The sequence below is a fragment of the Mesoplodon densirostris genome, chromosome 5, assembly GCF_025265405.1.
Source record: "Mesoplodon densirostris isolate mMesDen1 chromosome 5, mMesDen1 primary haplotype, whole genome shotgun sequence".
NCBI classification, from domain to species: Eukaryota; Metazoa; Chordata; class Mammalia; order Artiodactyla; family Ziphiidae; genus Mesoplodon; species Mesoplodon densirostris.
Window position 1 is genome coordinate 117,912,221 of NC_082665.1, and position 25,837 is coordinate 117,938,057.

General features: G+C 38.6%; 2 protein-coding genes across 3 annotated transcripts; one reads left to right on the forward strand and one right to left on the reverse strand.

The window, feature by feature from the left end:
- Positions 1 to 14,163, reverse strand: FBXO45 (F-box protein 45). Its single transcript, XM_060099354.1, has 3 exons — positions 13,514 to 14,163; positions 7,529 to 7,885; positions 1 to 3,200 (listed from the first exon to the last, which is right to left on the reverse strand). Exons 1-3 carry the CDS (start codon positions 13,820 to 13,822, stop codon positions 3,015 to 3,017), a joined length of 852 nt encoding a protein of 283 aa, XP_059955337.1. The 5' UTR covers positions 13,823 to 14,163; the 3' UTR covers positions 1 to 3,014.
- Positions 14,145 to 25,837, forward strand: WDR53 (WD repeat domain 53). 2 transcript variants are annotated; one of them, XM_060099353.1, is made up of 3 exons: positions 14,145 to 14,286; positions 19,660 to 20,155; positions 25,217 to 25,837. In XM_060099353.1, exons 2-3 carry the CDS (start codon positions 19,676 to 19,678, stop codon positions 25,811 to 25,813), a joined length of 1,077 nt encoding a protein of 358 aa, XP_059955336.1. In that variant the 5' UTR covers positions 14,145 to 14,286; positions 19,660 to 19,675; the 3' UTR covers positions 25,814 to 25,837. The 2 variants fall into 2 exon arrangements, with proteins under 2 accessions (XP_059955336.1, XP_059955334.1); XM_060099351.1 differs by lacking the exon at positions 14,145 to 14,286 and adding an exon at positions 15,435 to 15,586.

Sequence of the window (25,837 nt, forward strand, 5' to 3'; positions counted from 1 at the left end):
AATGAATTGTGAGCCATTGACCATTACAGACTTCAAACCTTAATATTTCTTCTTTCCTGTGTAAAACCAGATAATTAAACCAGCCTATCTCAAGTATGACAGAAGACCATAGAATGAATAAGAGTAATAGTAATGTTTTCTTACCCATCTGCATGCTTTGCTAAATTTAAGAACCAAAGAGAGTGCTCCTGGTTTCCAAAGTCAACAGAGTAAATTCAATTACACATTTCTTCCTGATCATAGTTTCAGCTGAAATACAACAAATATAACTTTACCTTTCAATAGCACTTTTTATCCATAGCACAAGCACTTTCCCATTATTTTCTTCTTTACCCCCAATATCCTTATGAGGTAGTGAAAGGAGGGAGCAAGGATTTTTTTTTTTTTTTGCAGATGAGAAAACTTAAGGTGAATTTAGATCAGTGGTTCTTAACCTAGGCAACATATTGAAATCACCTAAGAAGTTTTTAAAAATCCTTATGATCATGTCATAGCCCAGACCAACATCAGAATCTTAGGGTATGGGACCCAAGCATCAATATTTTTCAAAATGCCTGTGACTCCAAACTATAGCCAAGGTTGAGAACCACTGGTTTAGATGATTTATATTCAATATTCAGAGGCAACTGGCTTCTACCTAAGTGCTCTCTCAGCACCAATGAAAAAGAGATTCCATTTCCTCAAACATTGTAACAGTCTGTCTTAGTATTCTGTACAACTACTATTGGTCTCCAGTAACGAATTAATTTAACAGGTTATAAATGAAGGCTCTTCATTCCCCTGATGCTCATGCTAAATATGAACCTCCATTTTATAAAATTTGCAAATTGGATATTAAAGAATTTAAGTCTTTGAGACAAGAATGGCTTGTTATTAAATATTTAGGCAATTATTTGATTCTAGGTTCAATATGCAATAACCATGTGTTTCCATTTTCCATTCAGCACCTTCAAAACTTTGTTACAAATGAATGTTTACTAATAAGAGAAAACAGAAGATATAAACAAAACTCTGAGCAAAAGCTCTTAGAATTGACCATATCACAATCTGAAAAAGAAACAAGTGCTTAAAAGACCTTATAGCTTTCTAACTAGTTCAATCTTTATCCTGCACCAGAACTCTTCTTTAATTAAATTTTAATCTTTGCCAAATTGAGTTGTTCTACACCAAGAAAAATCAATTTCTGTAGCAGCTATGTTCTCTAATACATTTAACATATAATTTCACTCTGTAGTATTAAATATGGTTTCTAGGAGGTTTCTTCCTTGATGTGGGTATCAAAAAGGATCTTTAACAGATTACACCTTTAAGCAACACACCAAATACACAACAAATACTTGTAAACCTTTCAGATGGCAAAAATGAAATCTTTGTTCATGACTGAAATCCCTTGTTTCACAGGAGTACTGGTAATATTAACTCACAAGGAGCAACCCAAGAACCACAGCCAGATGCTTGCTGTCCCTAATTTTTTTAGATTCAAAACAAAATATGCATACAGCAAAACCTAAAAACTACAAAGATTCCACTTGCCTTAGTCACTTCTTATCACAAAGATGTATCTGAAATCATACAATTTATACTTTCATACAGAAAGATGTTTGTTTCCTTTCTAACAAAAGAAAATCTCAGCTCATGTACATTGAATTATTAATTTGAAAGAGTATTAGTGAAATCAGATTTCTTAGTCAAAAATTCTGAACAGGAATTAACGTTAAACTCTTCTACAATAAAACCTTCAAAATATCACCAACCTGAAGTTTCCAGCATAAGGTGTTTCATTTCAAGTCCCATGGGGGCAATTATTTATAATGAGATAACATTCTTAAGCTGGGTTCAGGTTGGCACTGTTTCAGATGGATGAGTAAACATTTTCTTGACAACCCCAATGAAGAGTTTGAGGCTTAGATTGTTGCATGATGTAAACAATATGAAATTAAAAAATTATAATATCTACAGCATTATAAAGTTACAAAATAAAAGGACCATTGATCAATTATTTTCTTAAGGTCTGTGACTAACAGCTTTCATATTTGAGGCCTATAAGAACAAATGGCAATGTTCTCTGTTCTTATGAGACACTTTCTTGGAAGGTCAAAAAATAAAACCCGATTCTATAAGATACACATTATTATTATTATTGATATATGAATGGTTAGAAATAGATTTGCCTTCCCTCAATCTTAGCCTGGAGATTTGAGGGATCTGTATAATAATTTTGATGGTTAAAAAAATAAATCAGACTGTAATAGGCATGGAAACTGTAAGCCAAATATACAAAATGAGCCAATACAACACATCTCCTCTTAAAATTTTCTTCTTTGTAGTTACCAAGCTGTCCCTAAATGTTATTTTAATTTTGTACCATGTAGTGGTTTTTAAGAAATTGAACTAGAACAAAGCAACTCCTTTGTCCTGTTTTTTTTTTTACAGTTTTTTTTTTACACACATATTGTATATACAACTTTTAAAATAGCTGCACAATTTTATATCTCGCCGTTAGAGAAGTGCAGTCCAGGCAGACCATGCTTCTCAATATATTAAAAATATTAAATAAAATCCAACCAGTTTCATACTTTTCTAATAGTCAAGCTGGCTGGAAAAGAGGGTCTGGAGAAAAAACAGGCAGTTGTAAAACAGGATCAGTCTTTCTTCACAAACACACTACTTAAAACTCTTGCTAGTTCCTTATCTTATCCCTTTTACACCATCTCTAAGATCTCACCTTAAAAGTTGGAAATATCACATCGCTAACTTAGAGACAAAATCTGTTGAAACATGCATATGTCAACTGCCCACTCAACCAACCGCAACCCTGAGGATTTTTCTGGCCCAGTAGAAAAGAGGAAACACTAAGATAATCTCTGCTGTAGAGTTGCTTCTCCAGTTAACAATATCATGTGTTTTTTCAGGATGTTTCTTGGGCATGCATGTATGACACTGTCACTTCATGATTCTACTTTCCATAAGCAGGTATCTCCTCCACTCAGTCTTTCATCCCAAGAAAGCCACTGTCATCCATCCAAAGGTTTTCCAAGGTAAACCAAAGTCACTTCTGTGTTACCATATACAGCAGAAACTGCTGGATATAAGCAGACCTTTGGAAGTCCTCTAAAGGCAACCCCCAGGAATTCATATCCACGTTCAAAAGCTAAAGTCTTATCTTCCATGTCCAAGATGACTCGAATTCTTTCTCCTATCTGCAAACAGACATCAAAAGAAGGTAAGAAGAAAACCCATCGAGGGCACAGCTAGATGCAATCAAGTTGAAAATATTATTAAGAATATGTATATCTCAAAAGTTATCTAGAAAAACCAAAAAAGTTATTTGGTCAGGGAGAAACATCTAGAAAAAGAACATACATCAATTGCATCACAAATGTTTGTTTTGATAGTTTTTAAAAAAAAAAAAACTTCAGACTTGTGTGGGATTTATATTTAATACTGAAAATTTAAATATTCTTCCTGAACAGTCCCCAGATTTTATTTATTCTTTTTAAAGACCTTTCTTAAGAAGGTTACCACTAAAATCTATAACTTGGCATATTTTACCAAAAAAGGCTACCTAAATTTTCTCAAATTACTATAGTACATACATACAATGGAATGTTATTCAACCTTAAAAAGAAATGAAATTTTAATATGTGCTACAACATGAATGGACCTTGAAAACATTATGCTAAGAGAAATAAGCCAGACACAAAAATACAAATACTATATGATTCCACTTGTATCAAGCACCTGGAATATTCAAATTCATATAGATTGAAAATTGAATAGAGGTTACCAGAGGCCTGGGGGAGGAAGAAATGTGGAGTTATTGTTCAGTGGGCACAGAGTTTATGCTGGGGATGATGAGAAAGTTTTGGGTATATATAGTGATGATGGTTACACAACATTGTGAATGTATTTAATGCCACTGAATTATACACTTACAAATAGTTAAAAGAATAAAGATTGTTGTGTATATTTTACCACAATTAAAAAAAATAACTATAATAAAACACTTCCACAACCTTTAAAATTTACAAAGCAGTTCTACATACAGTGTGGAACTTACATAATCATGAATAGCCAAATCTGACTATAGTTTCTAAAGATGCAGAATAGGCTTATTAAACAATCACTTTGTGGTCCACTACTCTGAAACACCCGTTTGTTATAAAAATAGCAGTACTGATTGTTAAACTAAACTGGAAGCACAATTACCCATTTCTTTTCCCACCTGGAAAAGTAAACAGAGAAAGAGCATGTTTATCCTTATAATTTGAATGTATTAAAGGCTGTTGCATCTATATACTTGGAGGAAGAAAGTCCTAACATTTGCAGTCAAAAATCATAATTTAATACTTCCCAATTATGATACCCCCTGCTGCTATCACTACTTTCCTTCATTGTATTTCCTATCACAAATAACTACCAACATCTACTTTTTCTCTCCCTCTGCCCAACTCACAGATTAACCCCATTTTATGGACCTAAGAACCTCCAAATCACCATCATCACTACTGTTACAAACAAAACACGAACAACAGCAAAAATCAGAAATAAAAGCTAATATTTTGATGAGTATTGTTGAGTGACTTTATATTATCTCATTTAATTCTCATATCAATCCTAGGAGTTATCCCTATTTTACAGAAGATGAAAATAAGAAACTAGAACCACTCCAAGTGAAATTTGCAAGTCTGCTTTACCACTGAGCATACAGCACACATACACAGAGCACAGAGAGCAGAAAGACAAAGTCTTACAGGTTTAGGTGTCAGAGGACAAAATTTGGAGACAGCAGAGCAACTGGAAACTTAGAGGAACTCTGCAAGCAAAAAACCACAAAGAGGATGAGCCCCTAAATCTGGAAATAAACTCTGCCCAAATCCTCGTGTGATGACTGTATTACACAAACACAGGGTAAATCCCCAGGGAACCAGGCAGAAAAAGTAGCAGCTAGAGGCCAGAAAAACTGAATAAAGACATAAGCTGCTGTATAGTTTCAGTGCAGGCAAGTTAACTGCCTACTAGAACAAGAAAACCTACAGTTTTCAGAAGAACAAAGTAGCTTCTAAAGAAACAAAACATTCCAGGGTTCCTACTATATATTATCTACCATGTCCAGTTTTCAATTAAAAAATGACTGGATATGAAAAGAAACAGGAAAGTGTAGCTCATACTCATGGAGAAAAAAGCAGTCAGTAGAAACAGACTCCAAGTGGGCCTTAGATGTTGGATTTGGCAAAGACTTAAAGTAGTTATTATAAAATATACCCAAAGAATTAAAGAAAAATATAGTATTAATAAATGAACAAATAGAGATCTCAGCAGAGAAATGGAAATTATAAAAATGAAAATTTTAGAACTGAGGGGCACAATAACCAAAATTCACTAGCCTGGCTCAATAGCAGAGTTCAAATGACATGAAGAAGAAAATCTATGAACTTGAAGATAGAACAACAGAAAGTAACAAATCCAAAAAAACAGAGAGAAAAAAGAACACAGCTTCAGAGGCACAGAGACAAGGATGATATCAAGCAGTCCAACAATTGCATTAAATATAAATGGACTAACTACTCAAATCAAGAGACTGGGTTAGATAAAAAGCAAGATCAAATTACATGCTGTCTGGGGGACCCACTTTAAATATAAAGACAGACTAAAAGTAAAAGGATGAGGGAAAAGAGGTACTTTGCGATAGTAAGCATAAGAAAGTTGGATTGGCTTTATTGATATCAGACAAAATAGACGTAAAGACAAGGAATATTACTAGAGTCAAAGAAGGTCATTTCATAATGATAAAAAAGTTAACCAGGTAGGTAGATATAACAATTTTAAATGTATATGCACCTAATAACAGTTCCAAAACACATGAAGCAAAAACTGACAAAACTGGAAGAAGAGATAGATAAATCAGCAACTATAGTTGGAGATTTTAATACTCCTTAGTAAATGAAAGAACAGGTAGAAAGAAAATACAGAAAGCAGATAGAAGACTTAAACACTACCAACCAATTTGACCTAGCTGTCCTTAATAGATTATTCCATCCAACAGAATATGTATTCAAGCATACATAGACATTTATCAAGGTAAACCATATGCTGGGAATAAAACATGCTGCAATAAATTTAAAGGGACTGAAATCATACAGAGTATGTTCTCTGAAAAACAAAGAATAAAGGACTTTCACTACAAAATCACAAGGTTAGTCATAGATCTTTATCTTCAATTATTAAGTCCCGTTCTCCTTAGGGCATTTGCAGAGCCTGAAAGGCAGTAAGGAAAGGATTCTATGAAAGAAAATCCTTCCAAGCTTTTATACGTCAGGAAATGGGATATATTTTAGTTCTTCTACTTTATTATGCCTGACTTGAGGTCATTACTGAGGCTAGAGCTTTCAAACCACATGTTCCTCTGAAATGTGCAATCTATAATTCCTTAAAATTTCCAATTCCTTATCAGATTATTATTTTTTACACTCTGCTGAATCTATGGTAATCATATAGCTTTTACAAATAGGAACTATAATTATGACCCTAGAATCAAGTGAGTATGGCTTAAGGCTAAGAATTTTTAGGGATTTCGCTGGTGGTCCAGTGGTTAAGAACCTGCCTTCCAATGCTGGGGACCCGGGTTTGATCCCTGGTCAGGGAACTAAGATTTCACATATGCCTGGGGCTACGAAGCCCACGTGCCACGATGAAAATCCTGCGTGCCACAACTAAGACCCGACGCAGCTAAATAAATAAATAAATATTTTTTAAAAAAAGAATTTTTCAATGTAGTAGTTTGGGACTTCCCTGGCAGTCCAGTGATAAGACTCTGTGCTTCCACTGCAGGGGGCACAGGTTTGATCCCTGATCAGAGACCTAAGATCCCGCATGCCGTGCGGGGCGGCCAAATAAATAAATATGCAGTAGTTTGCCTGAACTCACCTATGTTTATGGAAATTGCTGACACCTCCAGACGCTTTAAATACAATCCAGATTAATAAGTAGCAGAGGGTAAGTATGTATGCACATGCACACAGGTGCATTTGTGGGGGTGAGGGGGTGAGGTATCCAGAAAAAGTAAATTTGGATGTGCATGATATAAGAAAGATTACAATCCAAAGCACAAGTTGGCAAACTATGGCCCCTGGGCCAAATGTGGCTTGCAGTCTATAAATAAGGTTTTACTGGAATACAGCTATGCTCATTCATTTACATAATTCATGCTGCTTTCGTGCTATAACAACATAGTTGAACAGTTGTGAGAGACAGTATGGAAAACAAAGCCTAAAATATTTACTATCTGGTCCTGTATAGAAAAAGTTTGCCAACCTGATTTAAAGATAGATTGCTCAGATTGAATATGTATTAGGAAACAAATATTGAGATACAGAAGATTATTGTCAGAGTAGCCAAAAAAGGCCAGTTACACTATTTATTTAAAAGTTACCAAAAAGACAAATAATGCTGCTATATAAAATTTTGTAAATTTAAAACAAATTAAGCCATGACTTAACAAAGGCTCAGAAAATACTCAGTTCCTCACCTGATATTTTGGTGCATTGTTGCATTGTGGAAAACTGCCATTGACTTCTCCATTATGTAGTAGATTATTGTCCACTAGATTCCAGCCCCAGCTCTGGTCATCACTGCCCAGCAATGCCACATAACCTTGGCACTGCATGGGGGCCCGTTTTGTGGCAATTCCAATCACTGCCACAGTGCCCAGAGGGCCCTCCCACCACACTTCCCATGCATGGCGGCCCTCACTGAAACCAATCTTGGTCCTTGCACCATCAGTGCTCTGAGCGATGGGGTTTCGATGTAAAGTAAAGCCATTCTTCTTAATGTAGACATTCCTGGAGCAGTCGTTTGTGCTGAAAGCATGTTGGAAAGCACGTATCTGAAAAGATGAAAAGCACACAAAAGAAACAGAAATTTGATTTTTCTTAAACATTAAAAAGTACCCAAACTTTAGGCTACATGTTTTTAAACAATAAAGTTAAATATTTTAAGTAATACAATAATTATTTCTCAAAAATGGCTCACGTTTCAGCATGGGATCCTAAAATAATAAATTATGCAACATTAAAAATAAAACTGCCAGCTGTTTCACTACTGACTAAAATTCTAAATCACAGTATAATTTCTCCAAATAGACTTCTTAACGCATCAAAAGATATATACAAGAATCCATATATTTTAGAGATAGTACTGAAATGTTTATGGGTGACATATCTGGGAATTGCTTTGAAATATCCAGGAATGGAATGGGAGAGTGGGCAGGGTAGACATGAAACTAGACTGCCCATGAATTAATCATTGGTAAAGCTTGGTGATGGGTATAATAGGGAGGTTATTTTCTATACTCTTGTTTATATTTGATATTTTTACATTAAAAAGTTAAGATATGCACAGTTTTCGTGTTGGCAATGCTGCCACCAAAAAGAACTGTATTTTAAGTAAAACAGAGAACTTAGTCATATCAGCTCTAGAGTTTAGGAAAAATTCTAATAACCACAAACTATCTTAGATCTTCAGCCTCCTCGCTAGGTATTACTCATATGCTGAGACATCACCACTCTCATTTTACCAAATCAAATAATCCCCTAGATAGCATAAATTCAATCACTAAAATTTATAAAGGGATAGTCATTAACAGCAGCTACCAATGACAGGACAGGATAGTTGACCTTCAGTAATCACCAGTTTTTTAAGTTTCCAAAATAAAGACAATATGAAAATTGCTACTCTGTACAAATAATAACATTCTCTCATGTTTTAATAATGTATAGGTTTTGGTTTGTACGTTTTTAGAAAATCCCTTCTTTATTCAAACAGCCCAAAAGCAGCTGAAGGCTGGGACCTGTTGCTTTAGTTAACCTGAAAAATCAATTCCAGAATCACAGAATTTCAGCATTAGGAAAGACGTGAAAGTTCACCTACTTCAACTCAGGGATGGGGACACAGGCGTAAAGTCAACAGGTAGTTAGCACAAGAGCCCCAAAGAGAAGTCAAGCATCCAGTCCCCTCATCCAGTTCTCATTTACCATTAGCAAGTACTTCACTGTTTAATTGTTGTACTCCAGAGCACAGACTAAAACAAAAACAAAAAACCTCCTTGGTTCAGGTATCCCATATTTTCATAAATGGGATGTAAACCTGAAGTATACCTAATTTTTTTCCCATCTGTTCTTAATATAACACACTTTTAAGCACCTGAAAGTGCTGTACACACCTTAACCATTTGACTCTAGTAAAACATATCTTGAAAAAAATCTAATCTAACCTAAATTGGTCAGACTTCTATAGGTAATACAGAGGACAGAAAGCATGTTAAGCAACACCATGGGAATGAAATCAGCAAAATCCAGATTGAGGGAACCTTTCTACAGGGTAAACAACCTGGTTTCTTCAACAAATAAACTGCAGGAGTAAGAGGTGAGAGAGACGGAGGGTGTATCTGTAGACTAAAATAGCCTTAAGAGACATATCAACTGTCTGTCACAGGAACTTTATATAGATCTTGATTAAATAAGCCGAAAATTAAAGATAGAACATTTGACATTTATGAGACAATTGGAAATTTGAACACCAAACCTTTTATATTAAGGAATTATCATTAATTTCTTTATACCTTAGGTGTAGTAATGGTATTGTGATTAAGTGTCCTTATCTTTTAGAGATAGATAATGTGAAAAATCAGATAAAATGGAAAAATAAATACACAAATAAATAAAAACAATCTATAGTTCTTGCTACACAGTCTCATGCATAACCTGGATTTTGCATTATAGCAAACAGCTTTAAGACCTAGTTTAGGATGTACAGCTTTAAGACCTAGTTTAGGATGTAAGTCTGAAATTTAGACAATTATAGCTAGATGCCAAGTATGACTGGAATAACTGATGTTACTTGGTAATATGTAAAACATGAACTTTTAAAAAGAAGACAAATCCTAGGGGCTTCCCTGGTGGCGCAGTGGTTGAGAGTCCGCCTGCCGATGCAGGGGACATGGGTTCGTGCCCCGCTCCGGGAAGATCCCACATGCTGCGGAGTGGCTGGGCCCGTGAGCCATGGCTGCTGAGCCTGCGCGTCCGGAGCCTGTGCTCCGCAACGGGAGAGGCCACAACAGTGAGAGGCCCGCGTACCGCAAAAAAAAAAAAAAAAAAAAAGACAAATCCTAATTAGATTGACAACTCCAAATACTTTGCAGTTTTATGCTATCCCAAGCCTGTTCTCATCATTTTCTCAGTTACCCATGCTCCCTGGAAATCCTATTTGACCCTTCCTTCTTCTTCATCCCACCTCACCCAGTCAGCTGTCCACCTATGTGAACTTGTTTTCTTGCAATTCCTCTCCCAGCCACCCCCTTCTCTGCTCTATACACTTGTTCTGGTCTTAAGTACCTCTGGTATAGGCACTAACCCCTGCCTTCCTGAATGCACCTTATGCACTGGTTTTTCTAAAGCACAGCTCTTACTTCGTCCCTCCTTTGTTCAAATTTCTGTGTTTTCCAGCTGTAAGACAAAGCCCAAACTACAGACTGAAGGCTGTATGTCAAGGATCTCCATGGTATATCTAGTTTCAGCTTACCTTTACAATCATATTTCCTATCACAATTCAATCTAACTAAATTATTTTATATCTTTAGCCTTTCCTCCAAGCTACAGATTGTAACAGATGCTTATCTGAAAACTCTTGGATGTCTTAAAAACACTGTAAACTCTCTTCTACCAAAACTGAACTCATTGTTATTCCTCCAAAATCTAGCCCAGGTAATCCCTATATCATGTAAGCCAGATACCTAGGAGTTATCCTGAGCACCTCCCTCTTCCTCACCCCTATTTCAAATCTATTGCCAAGTCCTATAGATTTTATTTCCTAAATTTATTCTAAATTTCTCCCCATCTTTTACTACATACTTCCTAATATTCATATTTCTAAGGTACCCCTCCAACCTGTTCTCCATTCTTAAGTTTGAAGAACCTCTAAAAAATGGAAAAATATCACATCACCAATCCCCACACTCCTAACCCCCTTTTGCTTACAATTTAAAATGGCTTCCTTTTGTTTTGGCCACAGTCCACCTCTTCCATCTTTCTCAAACCTGCCTCACTTTTGCTGTCTATGCTCCAGCCACATTGATTATTTTCTATCCCTCATACTCATCAGGTTCCCTCCTGGAAGGCTCTTCTCTCTCTCTGGCCTATTTATCCTTATCATTCAGGTCTCAGTTCATGCATTATTTCCTCAGAGAAGGCCTTCCCTGACCTCACTACTTAGTTCAAATTCTCCATTACTGACATTCAGAGCATCATGTATCCATCCTTCGTAGGACTTAACACAAATGCAATTTTACAACTGTGTGACTATTTGATTAATACCCACTTCCCCACACTAGACTGTAAGTACCATATGGCAAGGCATCCATAAGAGTCTGTATCTGTTTTTATTCACCATTGCATCTGCAAAACTGAGCATAGTGCCTAGCATTCATATTTTTTTAAATAAAAATATATGCTGTACAAACCCTCTGCTTTCCATTGCCTTGCTTTTGTTCAGGGTACTTCCTCTTAGTAAAATGTTCACATTCTCTCCCATCTTTAAAATTCAGCTCAAATACAATCTCAACCTCAAACCTTCTACAATCATCCATTCAACCTGTAAATCTCTTTCAGTAAACTTCTAGTATATATATATATATATATATATATATATATATATATATTTATTTATATCTCTAACAGTTAGCAACAATTTCTACCATTTCTAACTAATAACCACTAGTTATTTCTATACATTTTTTTCTCCTCTACTAGACTGAAGCCTTCCCTACTAGGCTATATGGCTCCTTCTGAATTAATCTTTTATCTTCAAGATATTCAAGAAAAGTCCTGCAACATCTGAATGTACATGTGATTAGTACAGGTCTATAATACCTACAGTGCAAGTAGTACAAAGGCATACAAAGTATTAAAAACTTATGAAACCTAAAATATCTCTGGAAGGATACAGAAGAAATAGGTAACATAGGTTGCCTCCAACCTGGATGGCGGTGGTATAAGGACAAAAGGAAGACATTTTGCTTTACATCACTTTGCTTCTTTTGAATCATGTATTCTTCACATGAATACATTACCTATTACATATTATTATATGAATCTTGAATCATGTGAACATGACTATTACAGACCAATTACAAAAATGTCTTAATTTAAAATAAGTAAAAACAATAAACTTTACGGAAGAGTAAAAAATAAGACTCATGAAATCTACACGTTTATCAGGCACAGTAAGATAAAACTGCAATCTTCTTCACTCTACTATATGAATTACAACTAGTATCCATTGAGAATCTACCAAGTACAAATACTGTCCTCGCAAATTAACGTTATTTCATTTAATAGAAAAACAACTTGACAGTTGACATATTAAAAAGCGATATTCCTTATCTTATTAAACTAAAACCTGTTTTATTACAGAAGAATACATTTTACATCTATTTCACATGGAAAAAAAATTTACTCCTTATTCTGGCCCCACTGGCAGTGTAGCATTAAAAAGGTATGTTTTCCCTTTTTAGTTGTTAATGTGTTTTTATGTTTACCATATTCTAGGTCAGACTTTAGCCTGTCTCATATATGCTCTTGGTGACTGCCATTCTGAAGAGCTGTTTCCATCCAAACTGAACCCAAGTTTAAGGCCTTTTATTTATATTGCTTGAAGAATCCTCTCAGTCCTACCATTATCTGCTACTTGACATTTTTACTTGCATATGAAGGCAAGACTAATCACAAGAATCTGGCAGGGGAAAAAAGGCAGCAAAAATGGAATCAGCATGTTAGATGACAAATAGAACATAAGAGACACAGCATCAAGGTGGAACTACGAAAAAGGTGGCAAGGAAGTAGCTAATAACAGTGGGACATGGCAGTATTATGACTGTTAAGTGGTGCCGATGGGAGGATGTTCTATTAAAGCCTCTATGTTGAAAGTCAGCAGGATGCCTTGGACCACACTCATTTATAAGCCTGTAACACAGTGGAGGGAATTAAAGAGTGCTTGGGCAAAAATAAAGAAAAGATGGTTATAAATCAGAGCTTGGAAAAGGTGCGGTGAAAGCAAAGATCTGAGAAACTAAGCCAATGTTAAGGCAGCCGAGGTGATTTAATAAAGGGCAGGGAGAAAAATAGGATGAGAGTATTGAAACCTACAACAATGAGGTGGTCTGTTTTTAAGGGTAAAGACTGTGGAAAGTAGAATGAGTGACGGAAACCAGGGATGGGAAACCACCTGGCCCTTCAAAAAGTGTATCGCGGAAGTGGGGTGGGTTAAGGAGCAGAACTTCAACCCAAAGAGAAGAGGATCTTCATGGCGCGGGGAGGTTATAAGGTAAGGTATTGACTGGAGCGGTGGAAAGGCGGGATGGTGAGGCGAGGCTTCCGACTCAAAAGCTTAGCTGAGAAGCACTGAGAGCGGCCCGGACAAGCGGGACCGGGGGCAGCGGCGTGGCGCGGGGCTCCCTCACCTTGGCCTTGTAGCTGGGCAGGTTGCAGAGGATGTCCGTGCGCAAAGCCTCCTCTGCCAAGCTGCGGGCGCACAGGCTCCGCCACACCTCGCTGTTCTCATCGCCGTGCAAGCAGCGGTACCAGTGCTTGCACACCAGGGCGCAGCTCCGCAGCTCGGACAGCTCCAGGTAGGAGAACACCAACTCCAGCACCCGGCTGGGCAGCCGGCCCCCGGCCCCGGCGGCCCCGGAGCCGGCGCCCGCGCCGCCGCCACCGCTACAGCCAGCGCCTCCCGAGGCTGCCCCAGCCCCCGGGGCCGGCGCCGCCATCGCCTCACCAGCCGGCCCGAGGGCCGCTGCCGCCGCCGCCGCTTCCCCCCGTCTCTGCTCTGGAGGCCAAGCCTCGCCTTGAGACCGGAGCAGTTCGCTCACCGCCCCTTTCACAGACTACCGCCCGGCCCCTCCACCACTCCCGCCCCTGCCCGGGGGCGTCCGCCACGCGCCCCGCCTCACTGAGGGCAGACGCACCGGCCGCACGGGCGTCCCCCGCCCCTCCCCCGCGGCTCAGCGCCGGCGCCGGAACGGCCCGACTCGCACGGCCTCCCTGCGGCGCGCCCGTGCCTCCGCCATGCGGGTTGAGGGCACGAAGCAAGGGCGCACGCCCAGCTCACGCGGTTCCTCTCGGTCCCGGATGTGACTGTTTGGCTGAGGCGCCTCCCCCGCTACGCTAGATGGGATGGGCGCCCACGGGTGAGGTCATTACCAGGCGCCTAGGAGGGAAGGTGGAAGCGCAGGTATGAGGCTATCGCCGGTGGGTTCCAGGCTATCCTCCGGTGCCTTTTCCCCTTTTTAGTCTAGTGGTTTCGCGTCGGCTTTTCTGGACCACTTTTCCTATAAGTTTTCGCTGAGTTATTTGGGTCCCTGCTTCGCCTTTCCAATCTAACGCATGAAATTTCCCTCTCCTTATTAGCCAGTCCTTCGGCAGGTGAGGTCGTGTTTTTCTGGTCAGGCCCTCTTGTTCTCCCTTAGTACCAGTGCTCATCAGAACGTGTGTCCCAGCGTGTATACAGCATGTGAGGTCGCCACATTTGAACACCTTCCCCACCCCACCCCCACCCCCAGTGTTTGGATAACCTTAAAGTGACGTTTAAGTGCTTATTAAGTGCTACATTCTTTTGGACAAAATGTGGCTTTTCCTAGTCTTTCCTACTAACCCACGATTGGTGGGCGAATTAAAGCAGTGTGTTTTTAACTAATGAGACATTCCAATAGGGAGAATGACATGGAGGCTATAACTATAGAAGGCTTCTTGAAAGGGAGAGTTTCAGCATTATTTAGTCATATTGCGTTTTCCTAGGTGGCCAGAACGTTTTCTGACAGCCTTTAAAGAATGCTTGGTACGAGAAAATAGTATCTATCATGTGAGCCAGGCAACCTACTCAGGCCCTTTACAGGGGTGTTTATATAACTCTCGAAGCAACTCTGAGATAATTATTATAATAATAGGTTTCACAGATTCCTTTAGTAGTCAATTCCACTGTCTTGCCTTTATGTAGTAAGGAATCTTTCCAAAAGCTCCCTTGCTGTGTATAGTTCATTTCTTGTTCTCCAGTAAAAACAGAAGAACAGCACCTACCATCTCTACTCTCTGATGGGTGGTGTTTGGTTATTACTTGCCAGTCCCTTCTTCCCAGATGTTTTTTCCTCCAAGCTTAGTAAACGCAGATTCTTTTCATTCTTACTAGTGCCAGTGCCACAGCCCTCCAGCCACTTCGGTTGCTATCTAGCTTCTCCACATCGAGACCAACTTTGGAAAGCTCAAACATGTCAAGAAAAGTTGACCTATACTTATTACAGTGATAGTGACTATCACATTATTTAGATCTCAGGCTACGGAGTTTTATTTATTATTCATTTTTCAGCTTTCTGCCGTCAAAGGAAGACGGTCCAAGTTTTGTCTGGAAAGGCACTGAAGTTTCTTTTACAGCTTCAGGGATAAGTAGAGTCAGTCCATCCAAGAAGGGGACAAAGAACAGACAGAATGAACAGCTTTAAAGGCACAGACACTTGAAAAGGACAAATGGATACATGGAGGTATGACAGGAGTGTTTAGAGTAGAGAGCATTCAGTTATTAAAGACATTGCCCTCTATCCTATCTGCCATGGTGTGAGGTAGAGCCTTTGAAGGATCTGATGAAATAATTCTGGCAAATCTTGTCCAGTCAGTGAGGTGACTTTTTGTGGCAAAGTACCCCCCAAGTGGCCCAGGTAGGATTTCAAAGTAGGAAAAGATTTCCTTTATCACTACCTCCTTTTCTTTCTTGCCTGCTCATCACCCTCCTGACCATGTCCCCTCCCCCATGTTCAGTACCCTCTTTCTGCCCTCTCACTGTTTAGAACTTCCATCTTTGCACTGCACCCTTTATAAAAATGTTCTCATAGTACCCCACCTTCCTTGCCCCCTCTCACTCCATGATCTCATTAGGTGTTAGAAGGAAGGAATCCATTATCTCATTAAACTAATTCACACTGGGATATGATTAATTGCCGTGCTTGACCCTTCAGGCATCTACCTAGGAGAAAAGCTAGTTGACTTGATCCCTGAGTGTGGGGATAGTGGCACTTAGCTATTTCCAGGTAGGCTTTCCAGTCCCAGTAAAAGAAAAACAAGAAACAGTGGCTTGCCAACTCATTTCTGAAAGATTATTTTGATTTAAGCTATATGTAGTTAATTTTTCCCACTACCTCGTACCACAGCAGTCTGATTGTTTAACACTTTTTGATGGTGATCTTTGACTGTGTTTCAAATAATAACAAATAATTTTAATTTTGTAGACTAAGTAAACAGGTGATCTGGGGGGCTCTCGTTGAATCCCTGATCAATACTCTGCATGATAAAATTAAAAGCCTCAGAATGTATGGATTTCTGGGGCTTTCCCAACTCTTTTTCCTAACATTCCCCATAATAGGTCTCTATTTTAATTTTTCTGATTAGCTAGGTGATCGGTGAACATCATCCATGTGGTGTAGAGATTAGAAGTTTAATTTGCTCTTTACTCTGGTGCATAGAGGTTAAGGTAGAGCTGACCTTGGACTTGTGAGAGTAATAGTCCAAGAGTTACTACTGCTTCCATTATGGAAAAATTTACAGGAACTGTGTTGTTGTCTATAATAGTCTCTTTAAGTACAAAATTCATTTATTGCCTAACTTCTCACACTTTAGGGTGGAGTTTAACCAAATGTGTCTTTAAAATTGAGTTAATCTTTCCTGGAAAAGAGTTACATTAGGAAGAAAACCTGCTAAAACTTTTGTCTGCTAGTCAGCATTTACTTAGGTCCCTTGTGAGTAGATCTGTGATGGAGAAATAGAAGTACTAGAAACCCTGCCTCATTCTTGTCTTAGCAAAAGCCTAATATATCCCAACAGGGATCCAAAACCTATATGGACACAAAATCCTAAAGCTGTAGGGGGCAGACTTCTGGACTTTAAAGTTAATTCATTGTAGAAAAATTAAAACTCTGACTTAGGAAATAAGTGGTCAATACCTTAAAGATTCATGACAGAGTTAAATAAAACTATTTGTAACTTTTCAGTGATTAATTCAAATTTCATATTTTAAGGTAGGATATTGTATTTATCATACAAGTCAATAGTCACCACAAATGACAGTTCCTAAGCCTAAATAATATTAATACCTTTCATTTTAAATTGTGTTAAGTGTCCTTTTTCCTTGGTTTATCTGGAACATTTGGCAAAAGTCTTTGTTATGGTAGAAAATTATTTAACTACTATTTCAGTACTTGTTGGCAAAAATCAGACCACCAGAGTTCCCTGTCTTTATCTCCCTTTGAGTCATTTCCTCTCCAGACCTCTCCTTTAAAACTTATTTGTTGGGCTTCCCTGGTGGCACAGTGGTTGAGAGTCCGCCTGCCGAGGCAGGGGACACGGGTTCGTGCCCCGCTCCGGGAAGATCCTACATGCCGCGGAGGGGCTGGGCCCGTGAGCCATGGCCGCTGGGCCTGCGCGTCCGGAGCCTGTGCTCCGCAATGGGAGAGGCCACAGCAGTGAGAGGCCCGCGTACCGCAAAAAAAAAAAAACAACAAAAAACGTATTTGTTTCAGTCTATTTAATTAGTTTCCTCTGTTTACTAATTGAGTGCTTCTGCTGAAATTTAAAAATGTATCTTTTTGTCTTTTTTCCATTTTATCTATATGAAAATTGCTATATCTGATTTTGTGATCTTGTTTCTGTTACTTCAATTACTATTAGATTGGTGATTTTTTGCAGTCTAGTTAGTGATTTTGTGTGTGTGTGTGGCTAAAAGTGGAGGAAATAACCTTTGTGTTGGGATAGAAATTTTAGGCAGATCACCAGATTATTTTAAATTATTTTTCAAAACAATTTTAGGAAATTTATCTCTGTACAATTGAACTAAATTCAGGTATTGTATCTGAAAATAGTAAAGCAACTATGGCAGTTTCTTACTAGATAAATTCTCCCTTGTCTTGTGGAATGAAAAATTAAATTTATCTAGATAGATTTGTTTGCTTCCTTTTGACCACTTAGAGTTATATAAATTGCCCGAATTTCCTGTTTTGCTTTGCACAGGAGGTAGTTACGACAGGGGTAGTATTATGTGGCAGTTACAATTATAGATACAGGCTGCCTAGCATATCAGGAAACTAAATTTTGCACATAAATACTACTGTTATATAAGTTCAAGTAGGTGAGGTGATTAAAAATATGTGAATATATTTAGAAGCAGTAATGAATTATTAGCAGCTTTCGGTCGTTTTCTGCACTTTCAAAGAATACTAACAAGTTAAACCTGTTGTCAAGTAGAATTGCTAGAAAAAGGTCTTCATTGTTTGGAAGTTTAGGATCCCTTTATATTAGATCCCAAGTACAAATCCTAAGAGCCAGGTGACTTTGGGAAAATTATTTAACATTTCTGAGACTCAGTTTTATTACCTGTAAAATGGAATAATATTTACCAATCAGAAGTGTTGTTTTGAGAATAAAATTAAATAATGTACTGAATTAGTCTCCGATGGTAAGACCCAAGGGTTTGCATTTTTAACCAGTTCCCCTGATGATTATTGGTGTAGTACAGGTTCTCAAATTCTATCATACAGCAGAATCACCCGGAGGGCTTGTTAAAACACATTGCTGGGGGCTTCCCTGGTGGCGCAGTGGTTGAGAGTCCGCCTGCCGATGCAGGGGACACGGGTTAGTGCCCCGCTCCGGGAAGATCCCACATGCCACGGAACGGCTGGGCCCGTGAGCCATGGCCGCTGCGCCTGCGCGTCTGGAGCCTGTGCTCCGCAGCGGGAGAGGCCACAACAGTGAGAGGCCCGCGTACCGCAAAAAACAAAAAAAAAACAAAACACATTGCTGGGTGCCAACCCCAGAGTTTCTGATTCAGTGGGTCTAGAGTGGGGTCCAACAATTTATATTTCTAACAAGTTCCTAGGTGATGCTAATGCTCCTGGAGACTATACTTTGAGGACCATTTGTGTAGTATATATGATGCCACTTTGACTAGCCTAATAAAAGTAAGAAAAGTGACAATGGTAATATTTGTTGAGCCCTTATTACATACCAGGCACTGTTATATGTGCTTGACATTTATTATGTCATTTAATCCGATCCTGTGAAATAGATGTTATTATTACCCCCATTTTATCGAGAATGAAAGTGAATTATAGAGAGATTTCAGTAATGTGCCCAAAGTTGCCCAGCTGATAGGTAATAGAGCTATTCAAACCCAGAGAGTCTAGTTCCAGAGCTCATTCTCTATAAACATTATTCAGATAAAGGATATAATCTGATGATTGTGCAGCCCTTTCTTAAAAAGGATTTTTCTTAATTTAAAATAAATATATTTATTGTTTATTCTTATGTGAGCCTCACATCAAAGGCTGGAGGACCAGGCTTACCTGTGCCCCTGATTGCAAGGAAAGCCCATGTAGGCATGTGCCAGCCAGGTGCACCACAATCTTGTGTTCAACTAGGCTTTGTAGGCTTGATCTTCAAATGTCTTTTTTTACTGATTGAGTTTTTTAGATGTCTTTTAATATTTAAATGAAATATTGCTTACTGAATTTGTCTCTCGTGAAGTTCTTATATAAAACATGAGATTATAATTTTTCCCCCTTCTTCACAGAGTCATCTGGGCCATTATGGCAGTCAAGTGGACTGGTGGACATTTTTCTCCTGTTCTCTGCCTGAATGCAAGTCAAGAAGGGCTAGTGGCTTCTGGAGCAGAAGGTGGAGATCTCATGGTTTGGGGTGAAGATGGGACTCCATTAGGACACACACGCTTCCAAGGGGCAGACGATGTTACCAGTGTCTTATTTGCTCCCTCCTGCCCCACCAAGCTCTATGCCTCACATGCAGAAACCATTAGCATACTGGATGTCAGGTCTCTCAAAGGATCCTTGGACGATTTTCATGTGAATGAAGAAGAAATCAACTGTGTTTCGTTGAATGAAACTGAAAACCTTCTGGCTTCTGCTGATGACTCTGGAACAATCAAAATCCTAGACTTGGAAAATAAGAAGGTTAGCAGATCACTGAAGAGACATTCCAATATCTGTTCTTCTGTAGCTTTTCGGCCTCAAAGACCTCAGAGCCTGGTGTCATGTGGACTGGATATGCAGGTGATGTCTTGCAGAGAGTACTTGGGTAATTTCTAGATGGGATTTGGTAACAGAATCAAATTATTAATTGGGCTAAATATATCTTTCCATTTTCTGTTCTCTACTAACATGTCTTATGTATTTATGAACCATAAGCTTTACTTCTACTGCATGTTTAATGCTAACTTGACAGAGTCTAGTAGATTTTATTTACAGAGTAATTATTAATCTTTTACTCTTCCTTTCTCTATGCTTTAAGACATTCTTAAAACATGAGAATTCAAATATTTGATTCTAAACATCTGTTTAAACAAAGTCGTGCTAAAGTCAGAGTTTATCACCCACTCTCTACAAAGTCTGTTGTTTAAAAAAAAAAAAGTTGGAGGGCCTGGATCTATTATTGTTTTTACTCTAAAAATCACCGGAGTGAGAATAGTCATGGCTTCTCTTTGGTGAGCATTTACTACTTCCCACTGCTTTACATATATTAGTTTTCATTCTAATCATACCCTGATCATTACTATTTCTTTTTTAGAAATGAGGAAACTGAGATTCAAGTTAAGTTTCCCCACAGCTGTCTGAATTGGGATTCAAACCTCAATCTCTCTGCCTTAAAAGTCTATATTTTTTCTCTGTGGTACCAGAGATATTTAAACAGAGTATCATCGATAATGTGGTAGAAACAGTTCTTGGTATGGGAACAGATGACTTCTAGAAAAAGAACCATTGTTTATTAATTATGTCTGCCCAGCATTGTTGTAGGCATTTAATCTACATTCCCAACTATATATTAGTACCTTCTAAGACTTGTGGCCATTTCTTGGCCAGTGGTCTTTACCATTCCCTCCTCTACCCTCCACACCTCCTTATAATTTAGAAATAATGAGGCTAATTTTAGTTGTTGTCACTATGACTGCCACCCCCTCCCCCCAAACTACTGGCATTTAGTAGGAAGAATTGGTAGTTGACCTGCAGTGCTGGGGCAGCCCCTAAACAATAAAGAATTATCCGACCAAAAATTTGTAGTGCCTCTATTGAGAATCATTTTATACCTACAAGGCACAGTGACCCCATAACCTCTAAACTCCTTTTCTACTCCTAGGTCTTGTCCAAAACTTTTATAAACCTCCTACATTTTCTATCCTAGTGGAGATAATCTGCTTACTTGGTTGGGCAGAAAAACCTACACAACCAGTCAGATATCTGTTTTAAGTAGGCAGATTGTACATTGTCTCTTTGACTAGTCATTCTTTCATCCTTAAGCTATACCAGTTTTCAGTCACTGGTTCATTAATTAACTACTAGGCATGGCAATAAACAATTAGATGTGCAGCGATCACAGATTAGATAAGAAGCAGGAATCCAGAATTTACCATTTTACCTCCAGTTCTAGATGAGAATGTTTAGTGGCAGGCAGCTGCTAGAGAACAGTATAGGAAATAAATGTTTTGTGAGAAGAAGGCAATTGCTTTTTTTTTTTCCTTTTTTTTTTTAGTAATTGCTTTTTGATTTGACTGTCAAGAATTGCTAAAAATTCACTGTAGATTAACTTCTGCATTGGGTTGTGATATAACAACAGTGGCTAAGATAATACAGCCACGCTTTTAAAAAATTACTTCTTTAACTGACGTTGAAACTATAATTTCTTCTAATTTATCAGTATTTCTTAAAACCTGGTTATCTAGTATTTTTCTAAACCTTAAGAATAGCTAGTCTATGGCAGAGTCCAAGAGTGTAGGCATAATAGTGGAAGGGAGTTCTTTTTTTTTTTTTGCGGTACGCAGGCCTCTCACTGTTGTGGCCTCTCCCGTTGCAGAGCACAGGCTCCGGATGCGCAGGCTCAGCGGCCATGGCTCACGGGCCCAGCCGCTCCGCGGCATATGGGATCCTCCCAGACCGGGGCACGAACCCGTATCCCCTGCATCGGCAGGCGGACTCTCAACCACTGCGCCACCAGGGAGGCCCTGGAAGGGAGTTCTTATCAGATTAACGATGAGTTATTTCTTTCTGAACAAGTGTGTTTTATCTCAAGGCAGGAATTGAATTATTGCCACATATAATAGATGTGTTCAACACACCTATCTTTGTTATTATACAAATTATAAAAATTATACCCTTTGATTTAGATAGGTTTAAATAGGCAGTGCAGGCTTCCTTGGTGGTACAGTGGTTAAGAATCCGCCTGCCAATGCAGGGGACATGGGTTTGAGCCCTGGTCCCGGAAGATCCCACATGCCGTGGAACAACTAAGCGCATGCGCCACAACTGCTGAGCCTGCGCTCTAGAGCCCGAGAGCCACGACTACTGAGCCCGCGTGCATAGAGCCTGTGCTCTGCAAGAAGAGAAGCCACTGCAATGAGAAGCCCGCACACCGCAATGAAGAGCAGCCCCCACTCACCGCAACTAGAGAAAGCCCTGTGCAGCAACAAAGACCCAATGCAGCCATAAATAAATAAATAAATTTTTAAAAATAAATAAATAAAAAATAAAATTAAATAGGCAATGCTTACTCAAAGAGGCAGGGATCTTAAGAATGAAGTGTGATTTATTAAGACACTTGAGACTGCTTAATCTTTTATTAAATAGGCCCCAAATAATATTCATAATATATGTATAAGGTATAAAAAATAACATTAAACAAATACATGTGTACCACCACTCAAATATAGTTTTTTCTTGTAAGGACCTTTGGAAATTTGAAGCCATCATGAATTTCTGTAGCATACACATTGGTTTTCTTTCTCTCTCATTTCCACATTTGAAAATAAATGGTTCAAAGGTTTGTTCTTTCTGGAGTTTGAAAGATCTCTAGTACAGAACTTAAGGACTGGGACAGTAGAGGAGCCTTTTTTTTTCCCCCCTTGAAAATGAATCTTTTATGTGGAAAGAAATGTTTTTGTAGGAGAAATTTTTGAGCAGGGTCACTTTGATATGCTTGCATTCACTTCTGAACGTTTGCCAGTTGTCCACTTTCTCTCCCTTTGACGTTTTATTGGACCTTAAGCCCTGAACTCTTGTATACTTTTCCTTCAAATCAATTTTCTTTAATATTCTTTTCCTTTAATACCTTACCTCTCTTGCTTAGGGTAATACTGCTTGATCAGGTGGTTGAGAAATTGTGAGATACCTTGGACTCTTGGGCAGTTAGGAAGAGTAAAGAAGTACAAAGGGAATGTCCAGGCAGGAACAATCTGGGAATCTTCAACACTTGGAAATGACTGCTGGGTTGGTAGAATCCGAAATGGCTATTAACACGTTTAGATGATTTAAGTAAATACAAAAATGTTTAAGCTGCTGAAAACACTTTGGGTGTAGTTCATGTTTGGATGTCTTAGGACAGAAAATATAATCCAGGCATTATGGGGCTATGTGAAAAAGAACTTGGGGATACCTGCCATACAGTGAAGCTAGTAGATTTTGGAATGTCCATTTTCCACGTGTTCAGGTTTTTTATAGAGATTGTTGCCATGTCAAGTTTTTTTTTTTTTTTTGGCTGCGTTGGGGCTTCGTTGCTGCACACGGGCTTTCCCTAGTTGCGGTGAGTAGGGGCTACTGTTGGTTGCAGTGTGCGGGCTTCTCATTGTGGTGGCTTCTCTTGTTGCGGAGCACGGGCTCTAGGCGCGCGGGCTACAGTAGTCGTGGCACACAGACTCTAGAGTGCAGGCTCAGTAGTGTGGTACACGGGTTTAGTTGTTCTGCGGCATGTGGGATCTTCCCACACCAGGGATCAAACCCACGTCCCCTGTATTGGCAGGTGGATTCTTAACCACTGTACCACTAGGGAATTCCCTCAAGTTTTATTCCTCATTCATTTTTGTTATATTTTCTGATTTTTAAAATTTTACTTTATTTCAATTTATTAGTATTTTGACTTCACCCATATGTATAACAATTGCTGGCCTCTTGGTATAATGTTATAAATCCAATCCAAAGAGATTTTCAGTGTTTTCCCTAGTATAAGCAGAATATAAGTGTTACTCGATGTTGCTTCTTTTGAAAGTAGGCCGAGTTAAAGGAAGTTACCTTGAATAGAAAACCAAATCCTTAATATAATCAACAGTAGTAATCTTGTCAATTCAGATCTGTGCTTTTGACTAAAGAAGGTCATGCTTATTCTAGTGTCCATTTAAAATTGTGAGTCATAATTCAGGGATAGTACTAGGGGGTAAAATATAGCTGTCTGTTCTCTCTGAAAGTATGAAGAATATTTTCTTTTTCAAATTGGTTGCTACGGGAAGAAAATTGCTAGATAATAGAGTAAAATCAGTTCACAGAGTTTATTGTTTTGTTTTAAACAGTTTTTAATTAGCATTTAATTTAAATTCGCTTAGTAGGTCCAAGATCATGATAGGGAACAAGAACAAAAAGCTAAGTATACCAGGATGTCAAATTAGTCAACAGACTTGTTTAGAATTTCTGCTCTTTTCTCCAGGTACTATGCTAGGCATTAGCAAAGATGAATTAAATCTCAAGAAACTGAAAAGCTAGTAGTATATGTCAATTAATAGAACAGGAATTAAATATGGGAAAGAGAGAAGGGGGCTGGAATAGTTAGGAAAGCCTTCCTAGAGGGACACAATTTGAGCTATGCCCCTAGGATTAGTAATTTGGGTAATGTGAAAGGAAAGGAAAAGCATTCCAGATAAAAATGATTTCAGTGGTATTCTAGTTTAGTTTATTTAGTTGATAGGTACTTTTACTTTAACAAGCATAGACGAAAATTAATAAATTTCATAATCTTCAATTTTATCTGCAGAGATCAGGGTAGAATGACTCAAAGAAACTGGCATCTGCTTAAGAATTTGGATTACACTTTAATGAGTTTGTTAATCGAAAATTACTCAGGATCTTATTTTCTAAATTCTATCTTCCTTACTGCCCATTGGCATTCTAGTTTTGGCACCAGGGTTGCATCCCACTGGCATGTCGTGGTGCCATCTGAATTTTTTTTTTAATATTGCTGGAAATGTATCCTACTAATCATTCTCAGACTACTTTGATGATTTTGTTAGAAGTGGCATAAGCATGTTAGTTAAACAAACTGACTAGAACCGTAACTATGTAACTTCCTCTCATTTAAAGGTGATGCTGTGGAACCTTCAGAAAGCCCGGCCACTCTGGATTACAAATTTGCAGGAGGATGAAACAGAAGAAATGGAAGACCCACAATCACCTGGTCAGCTTTTAAACCCTGCCCTAGCCCACTCTGTGTCTGTGGCATCGTGTGGCAATATTTTTAGTTGTGGTGCAGAAGATGGTAAGATTCGAATCTTTAGGGTGATGGGAGTCAAGTGTGAACAGGAACTGGGATTTAAGGGCCACGCCTTAGGGGTATCCCATGTCTGCTTTCTGCCAGAATCCTATTTGCTGCTTACTGGAGGGAATGATGGGAAGATAATGTTGTGGGATGTAAGCAGTGAAGTTGAGAAAAAACAGAAGAGTCCTACAAAACATACCCACAAGAAGAAAACCAAAAGGGCAGCTTATACCAAGCAGGGTGGAAACACTCATGCTTCAGTAGCAGGTGAAGACGAACATGGCAAAATTTTACCAAAGTTAAGTATTGAACATGGAGAGAAAGTGAACTGGCTCTTGAGTACAAAAATAAAAGGATACCAAAATATATTGGTAGCTGATCAAACTAATTGTATATCTGTATATACCTTAAAAGAATTTTAAATCCAATAAAACATTTGAAAAACT

Bases quoted from the DNA above. Each gene is read 5' to 3' on its own strand.
- FBXO45 (XM_060099354.1), bottom strand. From the start codon at position 13,822: ATGGCGGCGCCGGCCCCGGGGGCTGGGGCAGCCTCGGGAGGCGCTGGC. The intron at 7,886-13,513 runs GTGAGGGAGCCC...TCATCTTTTCAG, and splicing joins TGCCCAGCTACAAGGCCAAG to ATACGTGCTTTCCAACATGC. The intron at 3,201-7,528 runs GTGAGGAACTGA...GTCTGTTTGCAG, and splicing joins ACAATGCACCAAAATATCAG to ATAGGAGAAAGAATTCGAGT.
- WDR53 (XM_060099351.1), top strand. The intron at 20,156-25,216 runs GTGATGTCTTGC...TCTCATTTAAAG, and splicing joins CATGTGGACTGGATATGCAG to GTGATGCTGTGGAACCTTCA.